This window comes from Aphanomyces astaci, assembly GCF_000520075.1.
Source record: "Aphanomyces astaci strain APO3 unplaced genomic scaffold supercont1.22, whole genome shotgun sequence".
Lineage (NCBI taxonomy): Eukaryota > Oomycota > Saprolegniomycetes > Saprolegniales > Verrucalvaceae > Aphanomyces > Aphanomyces astaci.
The window spans coordinates 165,555-182,457 of record NW_009798285.1 but is presented as its reverse complement, the minus strand read 5'-3'; the positions used below and the strand labels follow the sequence as shown (position 1 = coordinate 182,457).

The following is a 16,903-nucleotide window of genomic DNA, read 5'->3' as shown; positions in this document are numbered from 1 at the left end:
TGAGGCGTACACTACACGTGTCACACAGCATGCATGCACGTAGAGTGTGTCGTACTCATGGCCTGGTCATCGCTTGGGAAGCGCTCCTCGGATGATTGATAGCGCTGCAGGCGAGGGTTTGTGGGCAGTATTGTTTCCTTTAAGTTCGATTATCCATTTAGGTTCGACCGTATAGAAGTGCGCATATACAAATCACAAGTATAATTTGGTGAAGTACGACCTCCGTGGAAAAATTGGGTACCGGTTGAGTGGTGGAGATCAATTTATTTTGGCTGGTCATTCCGGAATATTGCCATGTTGCGCCAAATTGCTTCCCGTAGCGCCGCGTCCTTCCGCCATGCGTCCCGTGGCATGGCGACGTTCGAGCGCAACAAGCCGCACTTGAACGTGGGTACCATCGGCCACGTCGATCACGGCAAGACCACGTTGACGGCCGCCATCACGCGCGTGTTGTCGGAACAAGGCGGCGGAAAGTTTGTCGCGTTCGAGGACATTGACAAAGCGCCCGAAGAGCGCGCCCGTGGTATCACGATCTCGACGTCCCATGTCGAATACGAGACCGAAAACCGCCACTACGCTCACGTGGATTGCCCTGGTCACGCCGATTACGTGAAGAACATGATTACCGGCGCCGCGCAAATGGACGGTGGGATCTTGGTCGTGTCGGCCACGGACGGCCCGATGCCTCAAACCCGCGAACACATTTTGCTGTCTCGCCAAGTCGGTGTGCCTGCGTTGGTGGTGTTCTTGAACAAGGTGGACATGGTTGACGACGAAGAATTGCTGGAATTGGTGGAGATGGAAATCCGCGAGTTGCTCGACTCGTACGACTTCCCCGGCGACGACATTCCCGTCGTCCGTGGGTCCGCGTTGCAAGCTGTCCAGGGCACGGACTCGCCCCTCGGCAAGGCCGCGATCCTCGACCTGATGAAGCAAGTCGACGAGTACATCCCCGAGCCCGTGCGCGACTTTGAGCGCCCATTCTTGCTGCCGGTGGAAGACGTGTTTAGCATTTCTGGCCGCGGGACCGTCGTGTCTGGACGCATTGAGACGGGCGTCGTCAAGCCCGGTGACGAAGTCGAGTTGGTCGGCATCCAAGCCACTTCCAAGTCGACGTGCACGGGTGTGGAAATGTTCCGCAAGTCGCTCGAGATTGGCCAAGCTGGCGACAACGTCGGCGTGCTGCTCCGTGGGTTGAAGCGCGAAGACGTGTTGCGTGGCCAAGTGCTGTGCAAACCTGGGAGCATTAACGCGCACACCAAGGTCACGGCGCAAGTGTACGTGCTCAAGAAGGAGGAAGGCGGCCGACACACGCCGTTCTTCAACAACTACCGCCCGCAGTTCTTTTTCCGCACAGCCGACATCACGGGCAACATCCTGCTGCCCGAGGGCACGGAAATGGTCATGCCCGGAGACAACTTGACGCTCAACATTGAGCTCATCCACCCCGTGGCCATCGACGAAGGCATGAAGTTTTCCATCCGCGAAGGCGGCCGCACGATCGGGGCCGGGGTCGTCGCGTCCGTCGTCGAGTAAAGACGACAATGCCGCCGCCGCCTTGTTCTACTAGTTTAAAACCAAATGCATACCCACCCCCTGTTTGGTGTTTTCATCATTGTGTGGCATTTGGTCCTTTTACCTGATTTAATTTGGAATTTTGTGCTAATTCACCACGAAATCAATCGACCAATTGTAAAAATCGACCCGTGTCACACTAATTTATGTCAAACACTAATTCAATAATGATTTGGTCGAAGAGTGAACTGGATTGGCTACTTGATTCGCGTTCTGGGTTTTGATTGGTCGGTCTATTTGGCCCACTCCAAATTCGAATCGACGTGATAATATATACAAGTACTGTATAGTCAGAGAGAGGACATTGCACATCGTCACACATTTTGACCATCGCACTCACAGTGTCAACATCATCGTCACACACGGAGCCCACAACCTGCATCACCCTGCCCTCCGTGTTCGAAATATCAGCCAATGTACTACTAGTATGTAGTAGTTCTATGGAGAGTCATCCACCCCGACGGCGAAAGCCGCTTCGACGCGCTGCAGCCGCCGATCCAATGCGTGTAGCTTGCCGTCAACTTGGTTAAAGCGATTCTCGATGAGCGACCGAAGACTCGCCACCATCTCCACCAACGACAACGAAGAGGATGGAGGTAGTAGCGAAGAGGATGGAGGTGCTATGATGCGACGAACATGCGCGTGGTACGCCAGGGATCGCGAGATGGTGGAAGCGGACGAAGAGGCAAAAGAGAAACCCGATGGCTTGTGGCTGTCGAGGACATGCACCAGCACAACGCCGTCATCGCCATGGGTCTTGGATCGGGTCATGGTAAGGCCGTGGACTTGGCGGGGGGTCGGCCACACGATCATCCCGCTGTCCTTGTCGTCGTCAAGTGTCCATGCCAACTGAGGTGAACCCCCTCGTTTGTACTGTCCAACGAGGATCGCACTGGACGACACGTGACTGCCCACCGCCACTGCCACCACGTTTGTTGTGCCCGTACGACACTAGCATCACGCCATATCATAAACATGGAAAAACGACGACGATGTATCTTAGGTACCGTGGCCACCATGTCGGGAATCGCTAGCTTCGGCATGTCCACCGCGGCGGATCGGCATAACACCGTCGGCTCTGTCCGCGTCCACGAGATTACGATCGCTTGAGCGCACGCCACGACCGGCTACACATGAAAAACACGCTAGTATTCCATGCAGACAGCAGCAGTACACATTCGTGTCACATTGTCGCAAGTCGGATGACCACCTGAGATGTCGTGTTGCTGCCATCACCACCTTCGTCAAGCAACGATGAAAAGGCTGATGCTGATGGGATTGGTGGTGCAATGTGCTCGGTATCACCCCAGATCGACCGACTGCTCAATTCCTAAGTGTTGTTTGTACAAAGTGTTCAGTATATGGTGAAGATATGGGCGACACGGCACGGTTTTACCGGCAGCACCAGCGAGAACGTCGACGAGGTTGACGTGGAGCTCTTGACGTGCATCAAGTTTATGACGTGGCTGGCCGTGGGTTCGACGTCGGCCACATGTGCCAGGATGGGTCGGGCTGGCGCTATCGCCATCAGGAATGGCGGCGAAGATGGAGGCTTCACGTGCACGGGGCGCTCCGTCGTCACAACCACGGCGTGGTCTGTGAGAAAGGCTAGCGCGACGATGCAGTTGTCCACTTCCATAGTCGGCATCGCTGCTGGCTCTGTGCGCCACCGTGTTGGAGAGTCGGCCTCCGTGGATTGGATCCACGACAACACTGTCACAGTAGTTCCTCCTGTTCTGCGATACAGTACGACGACCTTAGATGACACGAGAGACGTAATGTTTCGTACATGGCCAAGTGGGTGCCCGAGGGGTTCCAGCACGAGAGTTGCTTGGGCGTTGTTGTGGGAGTTGACAGCTCCAACCAGTCGTCGTCGTCTGGCTCGGTCACGGACACAAACTTGAGAGTTGTGGACGAGTGAACCTGCGACAGGGTGAGAGGAAGTGCGACAACGGCAATCACGTACCAAGAGAGTGGCTTCCAGGGGGTGCCAATGAAGAGCACAGATGCGCTTGGACACGTTTTTCAAAACACGCAATGACTGGAGGGCCTTTGATTGGTGCTTCCATTCCCACACTTGAACATCAGTCAATGTCGCTGCTGCCAAGAAGACTCTGTTGCCGTGTCGATGCCTTGACCAAGACACATGCAAATAGGGGTCACTAGCTTTGATTGCTGCACGATTTGCTTGCGCTAGGATCTCCAGCTCGCCAAATTCACCCGTCGCCGCCGTGGTGCGGCACCGGAACACATTGAGCTGGTCCTGCGCAGGAATCGCGATGCAATCCACGAGAGGGGAATACGCTTCATGGAAAGGATTAGGACACATACATTGTTTTACAGCTGCTAGGGAGCTTACAGTCACTGAGGTGGTTGCGGTGGCGATGGGTCATCACGTCCACATCAACCCAAGCATCGTTGGTCATGTCGATTATATACGTATACTTTCTATCAGTCCTCTATTAATTGATCACATCCGGAAAATATTATCCGTACGGCTGCTAAATTATGAAAATGTCCGGATATAAAGTACCTTTATCCGGTTCTGATCAACCCTATCCCCAACCCGAGGAAGGTGATGGGCAACGCACACTCCCGACAATGTTCCCAGCGCGCGGCTCAACCGCCGCGGATCTTGGGCGATGCCATGGCTTGCCTCATCGTCAATATGCATGGGCATTGGTGACGACATGAGCCACGGTGCGATGATGCCGGCAACCCATATTGCGTCGACGAGAACGTCACCCTAAACATACAAAGCCGGTACCGGTAAGTTGATGGCAGGTTCATGCACAGCGTCAACGGACATGACGGAAGATGGCGGTACGTCCACATGGAATGATACATTGAGCCTGTCTAGATGATACATATGCATACTTCGAGTGAAATCACAAACGCACGGTGTGAGTGGGCACCGCCTGAACTTGTGATCCCTAAAGTACATTGTACGCAACGAGCCAGACCATAAACGACAGAACAGATACCAACTGTCCACGATGATGATCAGCCATCATGAGGTAGGTCGGAAGTGTGTGGTTGAGATGATGGAGCATGGGCTGATCGATGTTGGAACGAAAGGTGAAACTTTTATTCTTCGTAAATAATATATATCTAACGAGTGTTCTATTTACTTGGCCCCCACCCACGACGACGACGACACGTGCGTGATGGTGGATGCCTTCCCACGACACAAACAGACGACGACACCCACACACATTGGAAGCCTCGTTCTATCCTTGGCTCGAAGCAATCTTCTTTCGATGTGCTTCATACATGTGTATCCATTGCTCCATGGACGAGTCTTTGGACACGTCGACGACGGGCGACGATGATGATTCCGAGTCGTTGCGCAGAATGCGGGCCACGACTTGCTCGTACGTGTTCAGCTTGGACTCGAGGGTCTTCGTGTTGCATGTGCTGCTCATGAATGCGCAGTCTGTGATGGCAGCGGTCCAATCCTTGTACATGGCACACTGCAACTGGTAGTAGAAAATGCGCGACTCGGGGCACATCGCAAGTGACAGCTCCGACACTTGGGTGGCGAGGTTCGTCATGAACTCGCAGTACTTGCGGTGGTACGTCTGCATGTCCTGCAGAAGCTGCTGTTCCGTGGTGCTTCCCACCAGCAGCTCTCGGACGTCTTGGGCAATCTCCATAACTTTGTTGGTTGGGCTGGCGGTGGCGGCGGCGGGCGGCAGCGGTGCTTGTCTTGTCGGTCGCAAATTACAAAATTGGAGCTCTTCTTTTGGTGTGGGCCAGTGACTCCCTCTTAAGTGCGATCTTCCTCCGCAATGGGGTGAAAAACCCGAGTATCTTGAGGTCTGTTCGGTGGAGTTGACACGACGACGCGGTCAAGGTCAAGGATCTCATGGCTATTGCATGCATATTGACCGCCGCTGAATCGTATGCCCACGGTCATGACGCATGCCGGTACACGATGCCAGCCACAACAGTTTGGCTCGGCAGAGTCTTTTGACAAGTTGCGGACCATTGCGCCACGACGATAGTACGCCACAGTAATCTGGTCCGCCCTCGATATACGCGACTAGAATCAGGCCATGTGCTTTTTTCGGCCACGGGGATTCGGAATTCGACATGTCTTCCGTCCTCGAGATGGAAACTGATTTTATCAACATCGCTTCGAGCGCGGCCCCACCTTGTATTTTATCATTTGAACGTTGTATAAGATTTGGTCGAAGAATCAATTAATTGGACAGTGGGCTTCGAACTTCGCGGCTACTTCCACATGGCGGGGTGGGTATTTCGTACTTAACCGACGTCCCGACCACCCGTGCATTCTCTATGTGCAGTGTTCTCGCATAGCTTTCGGCATCATAGATCATGCTATCACGCGTACGTATATACAGTCATGATGATTGAAATAGCATTGCCAACGTATTTTCGCCGAGTGGACTTGTGGGGACGACGCCACGAAGCGGACTGCTGAACTGGCTATGATCCCAGGTGATAAACCCCGATCGCGCCACATGGTTTTGATGTGAATTAAATGGCACAAGACCTCTCACAACCCATGCGGTGGACCATATCGGGTGTGCATTGTTTTTTTAGAATTTATTGACCATATAGAAGATTTGTATACCCGTCGGTGGTATTTTTATTTGCCGCGATGACCTTTTCTCTTGCAAATTCCACGCCAAAACAATAATCACCTCCTGCTTGCTTTTTGGGCTTCTTATGGTCATTGGCCAACCTGTTAGCCAGCTGCACTCAAGATATTCCTGTACGGTCACATCTCCCCCTCGATGTTGATGAAACCATTCGACTGGCTGTGTCGACGGCGGCTCAAAGGAGCTTTGAGCGAAGTCTCTTTGCAAGTATGTGTTGTTGTAGATGGGTAGCCAGGTGAGTGAGCATTCAGATCGATACATACATAGTTCGATGGTCCGTATTGACAGTGAGCCACCCTGTCTGTATCCACAGCTCGAGACTTCTGCTGCATAGCTAGCGTTACACCAATTTCGCGCTAGCTGTAGCTTTTCGTAGATACAAATGTATTTTTTTGCAAAGCACCAGCACAAGAAGCCATTGGAAAGGCAAGTCTGTCACTTTTATTTTCCGTTTATGGTTGGACACATGCTGGTCGAATGGTATTCGACATCTCAATCTTGCACTTGGTTAACGTATGGTTGAAGCCAAAATGACTTGAAAAGATTGGAAAGATCTGAATATAATGATCATTCAGCGTGTGGAACGCCTAGGCATTTGGACCAATATGTAAACGTATATCTGCTCTACGCCGCCGGTATGCAACAGTATCGCAGCGCCGAAGATTAATAAAGCGTGTACAATACTCTACTGTATCCCAAATACCCATAGGCACAACGCAAGAAAAGGGTGCGACCCTCGGAGTTACTATCTACCGGTAGTCTGTACCAGTATGCCCCTTTCAAGTACTAATAACGTAAACGGTCAATTATTGCCCCTGGACCAATTGTTGCCCTCATCCATTTATTTAAGTACATACAAAGCAAAAGATGTTTAAACATGATTAGCTTTAAAAATACGTGTCCAACTGTTTCCCAACTCTAAATTTAACACTGAAATGAAATGTAAAAAGGGCAATCGACTGGTCCGGTGAATTTCAAAACTTTTGAGTTTGTTGGAACATAACTTCGCTAAAAATACTCCAAATTCCGATCAATTCGAGTCAATTGGTAGAGCATTCTTACCCCTACAACTGTATAATTTCAGATTTTTCCAATTTTCATTTCGTCATGAGATATGGCAAAAAGCCAAGCGGTCGAAGTGAGGGCAATAATTGGCCGTTTATTTTAATAGTCAGCCGTTACGAGTGAATCTAATCAAATAGTGTCGTCAGCAATCGGTGTACTGTAAGCTGCGATTCGTCAACCCACGACCTCCTCAGATACGGAGGCTGTTCAGCATCTCTCCAACACCCCCAATGAGATTACACGTGTACTAGTACTACATACCTACTGTATCGTCAGCTTCGTGGCTACATACGGATGCAAATGGACGGCGGGGCCAACAAATATTATACTACAAACCATTCACTTGGATGGTGGTGATCGCGGCTGCCACTTCGGTAGTACTAACGTTAGTACACCTGGAAGAAAATTCACATGTTCGTCGACGCCACTCAAATGGCTTGGGCCATTGGTTTCGTACAGTAAGGGCGTACTGTAGAATGCCTAACTCCATGAGACGAGGTGTTCGTATCGAGCCCACTGTCGAGTATCTTCAGTATGCCAACAATTCCTTCCCTTTTTGGATGCGAACCGAATATACTATGACGTCCATCGGTCCCTTGCAAACATTTGACGGTTACCACAACTCGACGCAGAAAATCCTACTAGCGTTAACGTTAATACTATTAACTTGCATCCTCCTTCGTTGGCTTGCTAGGACTTGCAACGCAGCCTCGTAATGTCAACTCTAATGGTCCTTCTGGCTACAACGTGCTCAATGCTACACTCGTCCTGCTTCCCCCCGCCAATCGCTAAAGGGGGGAATATAAAGATATGTCCCCCTTCACCCCCTCATCACCCCAAGAGCATCAATATAGGTCTATAATTAACTCGACATTCCTGATGCGTTTCATACTCGACGCAGCAAGTGCAACAACACTGTAATCGCTGCAGGCAGACAGGGAGATGGAGCTGCCAATGCTACGTCTTCGCCCAGGCCATCGAAAGCACCGGAGCATTCGCGGGGTGGCCAACACACTACACCAGTTGATCGTGCCCGAGGCGGTCATAGTAAACGACAAAACCAAGGCGCAGGTGGTGGTAGAAGCCATCGCGACACGGCCCCCTCCTGACAAACGCCACTCCAATACGCGCGTCGATCCGTTGGTTGTGCCCCCGCAGGACAACAAAACCAACGTCGTCCCCGACGCGCCGCCGTCACAGCAGCCACCCCCACAGTACCCCCACCAGCCGTTCAAGCCCAAGGAGATCGTTCGCGGCATGGATCACCATCGCACAAACACGTCCCAACGATCGAATCCGTCGACCACAAAACCCATGAAGCCCGAGGAAGTGCTCGCGTCCGCCACCCACGCCGCCGCGTTAACCATCCACGAAGCGACCGAGATTCTCGACTTCCCCACCGTGCACTATGTCGGCACGGCCGAGTCGAAAGTGAGAAGTAGTGGCGTAGCCAACAACGGGTTCGACGACGACAAGGGCGACTACATTGTCAACCTACACGACCACATCGCGTACCGGTACGATGTAGTGGGGCACCTTGGGCGCGGTTCGTTTGGCCAAGTGCTCAAGTGCCACGACTACGCGTCGCGGCAGATGGTCGCGGTCAAGATTGTCCGCAACAAGCAAAAGTTCCAGGAACAGTCGGTGGTCGAAGTGCAGTTGTTACAGCACCTCAACCATGCCGACGTGGACGGGACGAGCAACGTGATTGCTATGCTGGACACGTTTACGTTTCGCAACCACTTGTGTTTGGTGTTTGAGTTGCTCAGCATTAGCCTGTACGAGTACTTGAAGCTCGAGCAGTTTCGGGGACTCCCCGTGCCGTTGCTCAAGAAAATCGCGACGGATGTGCTGCACTGCCTCGTGTTTCTCCATGCCCAAAACGTCGTGCATTGCGACTTGAAGCCAGAAAACATCCTCGTCCGCAAACCCAAGCCGATGCAAGTGGCCGTGATCGACTTTGGGTCGTCGTGCTTTCACCATGCTACGTTCTTCACGTACATCCAGTCTCGTTTTTACCGGGCCCCCGAGGTCGTGTTGGGGCTGCCGTACGGTATGCCCATTGACATGTGGAGCTTTGCATGCATCATGGCCGAGCTCTTTACGGGGTACCCTGTCTTCCCCGGCGAAAACGAAGGCGAGCAACTTGCGTGCATCATGGAAGTGTTCGACGTTCCCCCCAAGCACATGGTGGACAAATGCAAGCGCCGCAAGAACTTTTTCAACGACGTTGGCGAGCCCACGATCACAATCAACTCGCGCGGTCGCAAGCGGCGGCCCAACTCGAGGGAGTTCCGCGCCCTGATCAAGTGCCAAGACCTCAAGTTCGTGGACTTGCTCACAAAGTGTTTTCGATGGGACCCCGCAATGCGGTGCACCCCCATGGAAGCTCTCGACCACGAGTGGCTCACGGGCGAATCGAAACTGGCCAAACCGCCAGTGATCACCCCGTCCACGGCGTCGTCGGGGGGTACTACCGCGCGGCCACCGGACAAGTCGCCCCATTCAACACACCGACCGTCGACGATCCATGTGCGCAAACCTCACAACGACAACCATGTCGTGGTGGGGGGAGGAGGGACAAGGGGAGGGGGGGGATCGATGGATCTCATGTCCGTGCTGCCGAAAATTTAATCGTGTATTTTCTGTGCATCTAAAAGTCTATTTGCATGTGTTGGTGCGATTGGATAGACATCGACGGACTTTGGCTACATGTATAAGAATACTTTGTCAAGTAGACACGACAGTACAGTAGTTATGTAGTAGGTAGGTAGAAAAGTAGTAATGTTTATGTGTTTATTCGAAACTGGAGCATGAATCGACACAACCAAATGTACACAAGAATCGGGAGAAGGATTTAGCCAATCAGATTGCAAGAAACCACCATCAACGTCAAGACTTCAATTAGTGTGATTCAAATCACCACAGGACGACACCTTTTTACATACAAAATTCAGTACAAAGAATCGATCGATATTTGGCGCTTCAGCACAAAAGTCAACTAAATTTGGGTATAAAAGGACAAAATACCAGCAGTCAGGTGCAACATAGTAGTTGTTGACCGTGGAGAGGATGGGTGTTGTTGACACTATGACAACCAACGTTTCTAAAAGTATCGAAGTACTAGTATGGTGCTAGCATGATTGGGATGCGCACAACATGTCCGCAATATTTCAAATGTGACACGGTAACGACGTTGAAACGACGTGAGTGCATTGATTGTTAGTGGTGATGGACACTGTATCTCATATATTTTTTCATGCGGCGTGAGTTAAAGCTGCCAAAAGTGGACCGACTTGTCAAAGCTGCTCGAGACGGCCCACTTGGCCTGGCCCAGCCACGCAAACCCACGGACATAATCCGTGTGCATCGTGTACGAGTACCTACAATACACATAAATCACGAATAAAAAATCATTATAATTTATGAATACATACAACACCCTTTCGTACCGTGGAAGCTGCGCCACCTTGTCAGTCTCAACCGAGTACAAATGCACGGCGGCGTCGTCTCCGTAAGATGCCAGCGACGTGCCCTCGTCGTTGTACTTGACACCATACACACACCCGGCATGTTGGTTGGCCTAGGGTTCGAAGATATGTTTAAATAATATAATAAAAAATAATAAAAAATATATTCGTCACTTCAAGCATTCAACACGATACAAAGTATACAGATGTGTACCAGGATGGATGACGGAGCGTGCGGCGACCGCATGTCAAACGTGTAGATGGAACCATCTTCAAGTCCTGCGGTGATGCCATGGTCGTTGTGAGGCTGCCACGTCAGCGACAGCGTCGCATACGGTGTCGATAAGACAGTCGTTGTCGTCGCTTGGGATGGCGTTCGAACATCCCACAAGCGAACTACAGGCGAATCATGCAGCACGTCGTCACATATATGGTGGCACGTGGATCGTCAAGATGTGGATGATAGGGGGACAGAAAGGAGGTCGTATGGTGATGAGAATGTACCTGTCCGATCCTGAGAAGCCGACGCAAGCACCGACGTCGACTGGGGCTGCCACTGCACCGCCCACACTTTGTCGCAGTGGCCTTGCAAGGTCTCCGTCAGAGCCAGCGCCTCGACGTCCCATAGCTTGACCGCCAGATCCCAGCTTCCGCTGGCGAACGTGGACGTGCTGGCGTCGACACTCGTGATGAGGTCGTCGTGGCCAATCGAGTCGGCGTGCGGCGGCAACACGCGCGTCCATTTCATCAACGTGCAGTCAAACGTGAGAAAGTACAAGTCGCCATCGTCACCGCCAACGACGAGCAAGCTGGATGCGGCATGCCATGTCAACGCCCCGGCCGTCGTGGGCAGTCGGAAGGCATGGATGTGGTCGATGTGGCCAGTGGACGGATCGAATGCCAGCAATCGGACGGAACTGCTCCAGTCGTTGCCTTCCAACGTGGATGTCGTCACGACTACGTATTCCTGCTTGTTGTCGAGGAGAGACAACGTCACATGCACCAGCGCATCGACTTGTTCCTCGAGACTGCTCCAAGTGTGCACAGCATCCGCGTTTGACATCTTTGGTGGCGGCATGCTTGATAATAACCCTCTTATTATAACACCTATATTTGTTATAAATATTATTATAACATGTGCAGATTTTGTTTTCAAATCCCAAAACACAACTGTTCCAGACTTGATGGCCTCACGACCGACCATCCCGAGCCGAAGCCGCGTGCCCGTGCCAGCGGCGGAGTACTGCCTGCCATCCCCCGTGAACAACATTTGCGGAGAGAACGTATGGATCACGGCAGGGTTTGCGCTCTTCCTGGTGGTGTTCCTCTTGCTGCCGACGATCTTTAAGTCGTTGAAGCAAGACGATCCAAAGCCGTCTCGTGCTACGACGAGTGGAAAGAAGGGTGGTGTTGACGTGCCGAATCCGTCGAGCCCCGTCGTGTCCACCAAGGCCAAGACGGTGCAACCCCCTCAAGAGAAGACGTCCGCTGGCGATGACGGTGACGACAGCGACGACCCCAACACGCCCGAGAAAGCAACAACTCAAACGTCCGAAGGCAAAAAATCCAAGTAAACTCTCATGTTGTCGTTTGTTAAGTGGTGGTGGCCGTGGCCACCTTTTGTCGCTTCGCTTGCGGACCGTCTGGCTGAGGCTGCTGCTCTGTCTTGACTTCCCCCGCTGCTCCCTTGTTCTCGAGCACGTCCGGCGCATACTGCATCGCATGATGATCAACTTGCATGGTCGTATGCATATTCAGCTAAGATTGGTACCTTTTTGATGAGTCCAAACAGAATGCTGTCCACGCGCGCGCTGTTCTGCTTAATTTTTTCTTCTTTTTCGTACTTGCGCTTGAGCTTGGCCGCCAATTCTACCGAATGTTCTCCAGGTCAAGGACGCCAACTACCACAGGATGACGTACGCTCGGAGGGAATCACGGGCGCGGGAGACTCTTCCGTGCTAAAGTCCCACGCGTAGCCTTCAGTGGGACTGAAACGCACTCCCGCACTGAGAGCCTTGAATGCTTTGTTGATGCGGTAGCTGCACTTCTTCTACAACGTGTACACCATGCTCAGGATTCCAATGACTCCAGCATGACGAGATAGCATCGACGATTGTCGTCGTAGATCGTTGGGAAGATGTGGGGGTGTATACAGGACGGTATTGGGCTGATCTGTCGTACCAAGCGTGACGTGAGCAGTGTGTACGTGTTGGGGGCTTGGTAGATGGTGCAGTCGAGGACGTAATACACGGCCATGACGTTGGCCGTGCGTGGACTTGTGCGATTCTTCTTGTGGATGACATACAGGACTTGGGGAAGCTGTTTTGCTTCGTTTGGCTGGAGCTCGTACTCGATGCCGGTCATGCCTTGGAGATGTTCGAGCGGCCGACGTTGCATCTTGAGGATCTCGTTGTTGCAGCTCTTGTCGTACCATGGAGACCCAGCAAAGTAGTACAGGACCGACTGGTGGTCCAGAGGGAACTGGCCCAGCCATACGTTGTCCCGGTAAGAGGCATTGTAGTCGTCCGTGTGCCGCGGCACTGCGGCGATGGATGAGTCCATGCTTCGATGCACTGGTAAAAAACAAATTCTTGAGAACCCTTTAAGTACGATTACCGGATTGTCCGCCGTTAACTTCAAGTGTATTATCGAAGCGTACTTTGTCGAACCGTACTTTGGAGGAAAACTGCAGTCGTTCTGCCTTCCACCACACAGCGAGATCTTGCACCATGACCTCCCGACATGACGGTAGATGACGTCGTCGTGGCTGTAGGCAGAAAGCAGCTAACATGTGTGTGCGTAGATGACAGGGAGAGGGCCAGTCGACGGGGCAGCCAGGATGAGACGGTCCAAACCCCGCGTGGGGATGGCTCCAGAAGCATCCACGATCGGTTGGGCGGGCGCGAACGACCCGTCGCGGGATCGCCACCTCGAAAGCGAACCACGTCCGTCGACGAAGACAATGGGTTGAAGAGGCGTCGATTGTCTGCCACGGTATTGCATGCACTCGTGTGATGCATGGACTGACGGGGTGTCATGTAGAACGTCAAACCCACGGAGGACGATCCAAAGCTGCTGCAACGAAGTCGACGCATGTTTGGTGCGTTGATGGGCCATCTTGGTCGCGCGAAGAAGCAACTCGCACAAGACAGCGACTTGTTACAAAAGCAAGACCGCCTCCTCAACGCCGCCGAGGCCAAGGAAAAGCAGCAAAGCCAAAAGGTATCCACAATCACGCAGCAGCGGTCGGCGCGGCGAAAGGTGGAGTCGCAGATCGCGTCGTACAAGCGGGCAGCGGCGGACAAGATCGCCAAGCTCGAGCGGAAGCATGCGTTGAGCATCAGCACGGAGCGGCACCAGGCTCGATTCCTGCAGACAGTGTCGCCGATCCCGATCTTCTACCTCCCCGCGCGCCACACCAAGGAGACACAAGCGTTGGTGGATGCATCCACGGAAGCCATCGAAGAAAAGATTCAGGTGGAGCGGCGGGAGATCGATGCCAAGAAGCGTGACATTGAGCTCGACATGAAGCGAAAGCTCGACGCGTTGGAGGCGGCTGTTGTTGCAGTCGACACGAAACTCAGCGATAAGCATCATGATGACACTAGTTCCCAGGTAGATGCGGACGACGACGCGCCGCCCACTCGGACACTTGACGACGTGACAGGTGCGCACACGACTGCCGCACCCTCGGCGGACGTCGAAGTGTCGTCACCGAAGGCAACTCCCTCATCACCAGCAACCAAGCCATCGTCACCAGTGAAGAATACATTGTCACCAGTGAAGGAGCCGTCGTCACCAGTACATGGTGCCGCTTTGGTTGATGTGGTGTCGTCACCGAGCCGTGCACCAGCCTTGTCATCACCGGAGGCGCACCACATGCCAACCTCGTCATCGGCTATTCCGGACGAGGCAACCACAGAACATTGTGACGTGGTGGCAACTGTATGCGACACTGTGGACCTGTCGATCGAAGGAAAGGATGACGACGACGACGAGGACGTGGAGGAAGTGATTGTCCCGAGCAAGCTCAAAGTGGTGGAGCTGCGAAAGGCTCTGAAAGACCGTGGGCTCGACACCAAGGGCCTCAAGGACGACCTCGTCAAGCGGCTGGAGCTAGCGTTGCAGAAATAAACAAGTGAACGAGATTTTGATCGTAGTAGTATTACTACTAGTAGTAGTAGTACTTATAGGAGTAGTAGTACCGTACTTATAGTACAACACACTCGTGGACAGTGTCGACGAAAACCACGTCGCAATAGTATGGCGAGTAAGTAGCACTTGCTGCACCTCAAGGGGGGGTACGTCAGTGGACGAATAGTACTACTACTATTCATAGCAGGAGACGAGTAGTACTACTATTAATAGTATTGTGCTTTTCACCTTTTTTGGCTAATCCAGGTCTAAAACCATGCTTTAATAAAAACTCATCCTAACAGTAAAATTATGGCACTCGCCGTGATTTTACGGATGCATGATGAAGTATTTTTACGGTTCGCGTTGAATTATAACTATTCGTGATGCTTTGATTGGCTAAGAATTGGTGGAGGTGCACGGTTTTATCTTATTCAACTTGTTTTACAATGATCAGCATCGACATGCGTTGGAGGTGTGTTGTGCTTGTCCAAGGTTATGGCATTGAAGTTGACGTCGTTCGCCTCATACTTGGACTCTTACGACGTAGCGGAACAAGATTCAACACGATGGGAACGCGACGTTCAATCGATCGCGCTGCATGTTGGTCTCGTCCACGTTGCGAGTGAGATGGTCCAGTAAATAACGACATGTTTTTATTTAGCTCATGTGCCATACTCTATGTTTAACGTGTGGTTTTAATTTTGTAATCCATTGATTAGTGCGACAAAACAATGGGCAAATTGGGTGAAAAGCACAATAGGTAGGGGCGACAGCAGTACTGTACACCATTTTGCTGTGAATTTCAGCTTTTTTTCACTATATTTCGCTTTGGGTGCCCCAAGCTATTCCGTCAGAAAACTTTCAGACACCTTTTTCTCTTTTCTCCAAGTTCCCAAAGTGATACATAAAAACTGATACAATATTGTGCTTTCGAGTGAAAATTCGTGTTGTGCCGTGGTTTCTCGTTGGAATTTAAATCGATTTGATTGGCTACTTCAGATGAGCTCAAAATTATTATCCAATCAAACATTCTCAATGAAATTCAACCAATCAGATCGATTGTGGATCGGTTTGGTCGGTACGATTCGATTGAAACCCCTCCCAAATTTGTATCAAATCGACAATAAGTGATTCCCGTTTTTACCTGGTCGTGGACATTGGGGTGCGGCGCCCCGACTGGCCAACCCATTGACAAACCCGGCTGCAACGGACCCAGGCCACAGGCAGCTCGCCGCGGGCAACCAGAAAGCTATGTCGGCAGGCAGCCTTCGTGTGGCTGCTTACATGCAGGAGCGTCCCGATGACGCAGCGGAAATACCGTATTTCCGCTTATCCGAAAAACTATTTATACTGTATATTGAACTAAAATAAGTTATTTTTTTCACCTTGTCGACGGAAGTGTAAGTTACTACGGTAGGGAGATTTCGCAAAGTAATCCGTGTCCGTTTCCGCAATAATTACCCTCAGTATTTAGTACAATGACGGAAACTCATGAAGCTTTATAGTGGAATATCCGTGAAAAGAGCAGCTATCACACAATAATCGGATAATCATAAGAAATTGAGGTTTTCCGAACAGGAGGGGTGGTTCCTTTTCGTGGTTTCGTGTGCCATGAGCAGGAGGACGACAAGCGAGGATGACTTGGCGCTGTTGGTACAGGCCAACCACGAGCGAACATTCCTCCAAGATCGAGTCATGAAGTCTTGGGGGGTGCTCGCGTGCAACTTGCTTAAAGTTCCTGGCTTTTCTTGCCAGGAGCTCGAAGTCGACGGCAAGAAGACATCGCACAGGTTTCACCTGATACTCGACAACCACGAAAAGTTCCAGAAGGAATATGTGTATTTGTATGGTCTCGACCGACCTATGAGTGCGAGCAGAAGTCTGCAACGACGGGCAGGCCTCGCGAAACGAGAACGCTTGTAAGCCTTGACAAGTTCTTCCACAGACAGCATTATTGCAAAGTAGCTGATTCCTTATGAATATTATTCCGGACGCGGAATTCTATTTATACAGCGAAATCGTCTAAGT

General features: G+C 51.7%; 9 protein-coding genes across 10 annotated transcripts; 5 read left to right on the top strand and 4 right to left on the bottom strand.

Annotated features, from left to right (window-relative positions):
* Positions 1 to 240: 240 nt before the first annotated feature.
* Positions 241 to 1,612, bottom strand: H257_09178 (hypothetical protein). Its single transcript, XM_009835312.1, has one exon. The coding sequence runs from the start codon at positions 1,245 to 1,247 to the stop codon at positions 687 to 689; it is 561 nt and encodes a 186-aa protein (XP_009833614.1). The 5' UTR covers positions 1,248 to 1,612; the 3' UTR covers positions 241 to 686.
* H257_09177 (hypothetical protein) lies at positions 1,608 to 4,025 on the bottom strand. The gene is made up of 7 exons (XM_009835311.1): positions 3,935 to 4,025; positions 3,542 to 3,879; positions 3,365 to 3,498; positions 2,972 to 3,311; positions 2,786 to 2,905; positions 2,583 to 2,702; positions 1,608 to 2,526 (listed from the first exon to the last, which is right to left on the bottom strand). The coding sequence occupies exons 1-7, from the start codon at positions 3,999 to 4,001 to the stop codon at positions 2,014 to 2,016; spliced, it is 1,632 nt and encodes a 543-aa protein (XP_009833613.1). The 5' UTR covers positions 4,002 to 4,025; the 3' UTR covers positions 1,608 to 2,013.
* Positions 4,026 to 4,594: 569 nt separating this feature from the next.
* On the top strand, positions 4,595 to 5,293 carry H257_09176 (hypothetical protein). Its single transcript, XM_009835310.1, has one exon. The coding sequence runs from the start codon at positions 4,750 to 4,752 to the stop codon at positions 5,059 to 5,061; it is 312 nt and encodes a 103-aa protein (XP_009833612.1). The 5' UTR covers positions 4,595 to 4,749; the 3' UTR covers positions 5,062 to 5,293.
* A 2,869-nt stretch (positions 5,294 to 8,162) lies between these two features.
* Positions 8,163 to 9,920, top strand: H257_09175 (CMGC/DYRK/DYRK2 protein kinase). Its single transcript, XM_009835309.1, has one exon. The coding sequence runs from the start codon at positions 8,211 to 8,213 to the stop codon at positions 9,900 to 9,902; it is 1,692 nt and encodes a 563-aa protein (XP_009833611.1). The 5' UTR covers positions 8,163 to 8,210; the 3' UTR covers positions 9,903 to 9,920.
* Positions 9,921 to 10,449: 529 nt separating this feature from the next.
* On the bottom strand, positions 10,450 to 11,814 carry H257_09174 (hypothetical protein). The gene is made up of 4 exons (XM_009835308.1): positions 11,243 to 11,814; positions 10,953 to 11,134; positions 10,721 to 10,851; positions 10,450 to 10,651 (listed from the first exon to the last, which is right to left on the bottom strand). Exons 1-4 carry the CDS (start codon positions 11,799 to 11,801, stop codon positions 10,540 to 10,542), a joined length of 984 nt encoding a protein of 327 aa, XP_009833610.1. The 5' UTR covers positions 11,802 to 11,814; the 3' UTR covers positions 10,450 to 10,539.
* Positions 11,815 to 11,903: 89 nt separating this feature from the next.
* On the top strand, positions 11,904 to 12,508 carry H257_09173 (hypothetical protein). The gene has a single exon (XM_009835307.1). The coding sequence runs from the start codon at positions 11,923 to 11,925 to the stop codon at positions 12,310 to 12,312; it is 390 nt and encodes a 129-aa protein (XP_009833609.1). The 5' UTR covers positions 11,904 to 11,922; the 3' UTR covers positions 12,313 to 12,508.
* Positions 11,906 to 13,323, bottom strand: H257_09172. 2 transcript variants are annotated; one of them, XM_009835306.1, is made up of 4 exons: positions 12,920 to 13,323; positions 12,659 to 12,788; positions 12,510 to 12,607; positions 11,906 to 12,451 (listed from the first exon to the last, which is right to left on the bottom strand). In XM_009835306.1, exons 1-4 carry the CDS (start codon positions 13,298 to 13,300, stop codon positions 12,332 to 12,334), a joined length of 729 nt encoding a protein of 242 aa, XP_009833608.1. In that variant the 5' UTR covers positions 13,301 to 13,323; the 3' UTR covers positions 11,906 to 12,331. The 2 variants fall into 2 exon arrangements, with proteins under 2 accessions (XP_009833608.1, XP_009833607.1); XM_009835305.1 differs by having other exon boundaries at positions 11,906 to 12,607.
* A 116-nt stretch (positions 13,324 to 13,439) lies between these two features.
* On the top strand, positions 13,440 to 14,903 carry H257_09171 (hypothetical protein). The gene is made up of 3 exons (XM_009835304.1): positions 13,440 to 13,486; positions 13,542 to 13,732; positions 13,781 to 14,903. The coding sequence occupies exons 1-3, from the start codon at positions 13,468 to 13,470 to the stop codon at positions 14,870 to 14,872; spliced, it is 1,302 nt and encodes a 433-aa protein (XP_009833606.1). The 5' UTR covers positions 13,440 to 13,467; the 3' UTR covers positions 14,873 to 14,903.
* A 1,583-nt stretch (positions 14,904 to 16,486) lies between these two features.
* On the top strand, positions 16,487 to 16,798 carry H257_09170 (hypothetical protein; the record flags this gene model as incomplete). The annotated part of the gene is made up of 1 exon (XM_009835303.1): positions 16,487 to 16,798. One exon carries the CDS (start codon positions 16,487 to 16,489, stop codon positions 16,796 to 16,798), a length of 312 nt encoding a protein of 103 aa, XP_009833605.1.
* Positions 16,799 to 16,903: the final 105 nt, after the last annotated feature.

What these genes read in the sequence shown, in the direction of transcription:
- H257_09174 (XM_009835308.1), bottom strand. Translation starts at nt 11,801, where the DNA reads ATGTCAAACGCGGATGCTGTGCACACTTGGAGCAGTCTCGAGGAACAA. An exon ending in GGCTTCTCAGGATCGGACAG is followed by an intron (nt 11,135 to 11,242) that starts GTACATTCTCAT and finishes ATTCGCCTGTAG; the next exon opens with TTCGCTTGTGGGATGTTCGA. An exon ending in AAGGTGGCGCAGCTTCCACG is followed by an intron (nt 10,652 to 10,720) that starts GTACGAAAGGGT and finishes TGTGTATTGTAG; the next exon opens with GTACTCGTACACGATGCACA.
- H257_09175 (XM_009835309.1), top strand. Translation starts at nt 8,211, where the DNA reads ATGGAGCTGCCAATGCTACGTCTTCGCCCAGGCCATCGAAAGCACCGG.
- H257_09178 (XM_009835312.1), bottom strand. Translation starts at nt 1,247, where the DNA reads ATGCTCCCAGGTTTGCACAGCACTTGGCCACGCAACACGTCTTCGCGC.
- H257_09172 (XM_009835306.1), bottom strand. Translation starts at nt 13,300, where the DNA reads ATGGACTCATCCATCGCCGCAGTGCCGCGGCACACGGACGACTACAAT. An exon ending in CACTGCTCACGTCACGCTTG is followed by an intron (nt 12,789 to 12,919) that starts GTACGACAGATC and finishes TACACGTTGTAG; the next exon opens with AAGAAGTGCAGCTACCGCAT. An exon ending in GCCCGTGATTCCCTCCGAGC is followed by an intron (nt 12,608 to 12,658) that starts GTACGTCATCCT and finishes AACATTCGGTAG; the next exon opens with AATTGGCGGCCAAGCTCAAG.
- H257_09176 (XM_009835310.1), top strand. Translation starts at nt 4,750, where the DNA reads ATGCCTTCCCACGACACAAACAGACGACGACACCCACACACATTGGAA.
- H257_09173 (XM_009835307.1), top strand. Translation starts at nt 11,923, where the DNA reads ATGGCCTCACGACCGACCATCCCGAGCCGAAGCCGCGTGCCCGTGCCA.
- H257_09177 (XM_009835311.1), bottom strand. Translation starts at nt 4,001, where the DNA reads ATGACCAACGATGCTTGGGTTGATGTGGACGTGATGACCCATCGCCAC. An exon ending in CCGCAACCACCTCAGTGACT is followed by an intron (nt 3,880 to 3,934) that starts GTAAGCTCCCTA and finishes CTTTCCATGAAG; the next exon opens with CGTATTCCCCTCTCGTGGAT. An exon ending in CCCTGGAAGCCACTCTCTTG is followed by an intron (nt 3,499 to 3,541) that starts GTACGTGATTGC and finishes ACCCTGTCGCAG; the next exon opens with GTTCACTCGTCCACAACTCT.
- H257_09171 (XM_009835304.1), top strand. An exon ending in GGCGTCGATTGTCTGCCACG is followed by an intron (nt 13,733 to 13,780) that starts GTATTGCATGCA and finishes GGTGTCATGTAG; the next exon opens with AACGTCAAACCCACGGAGGA.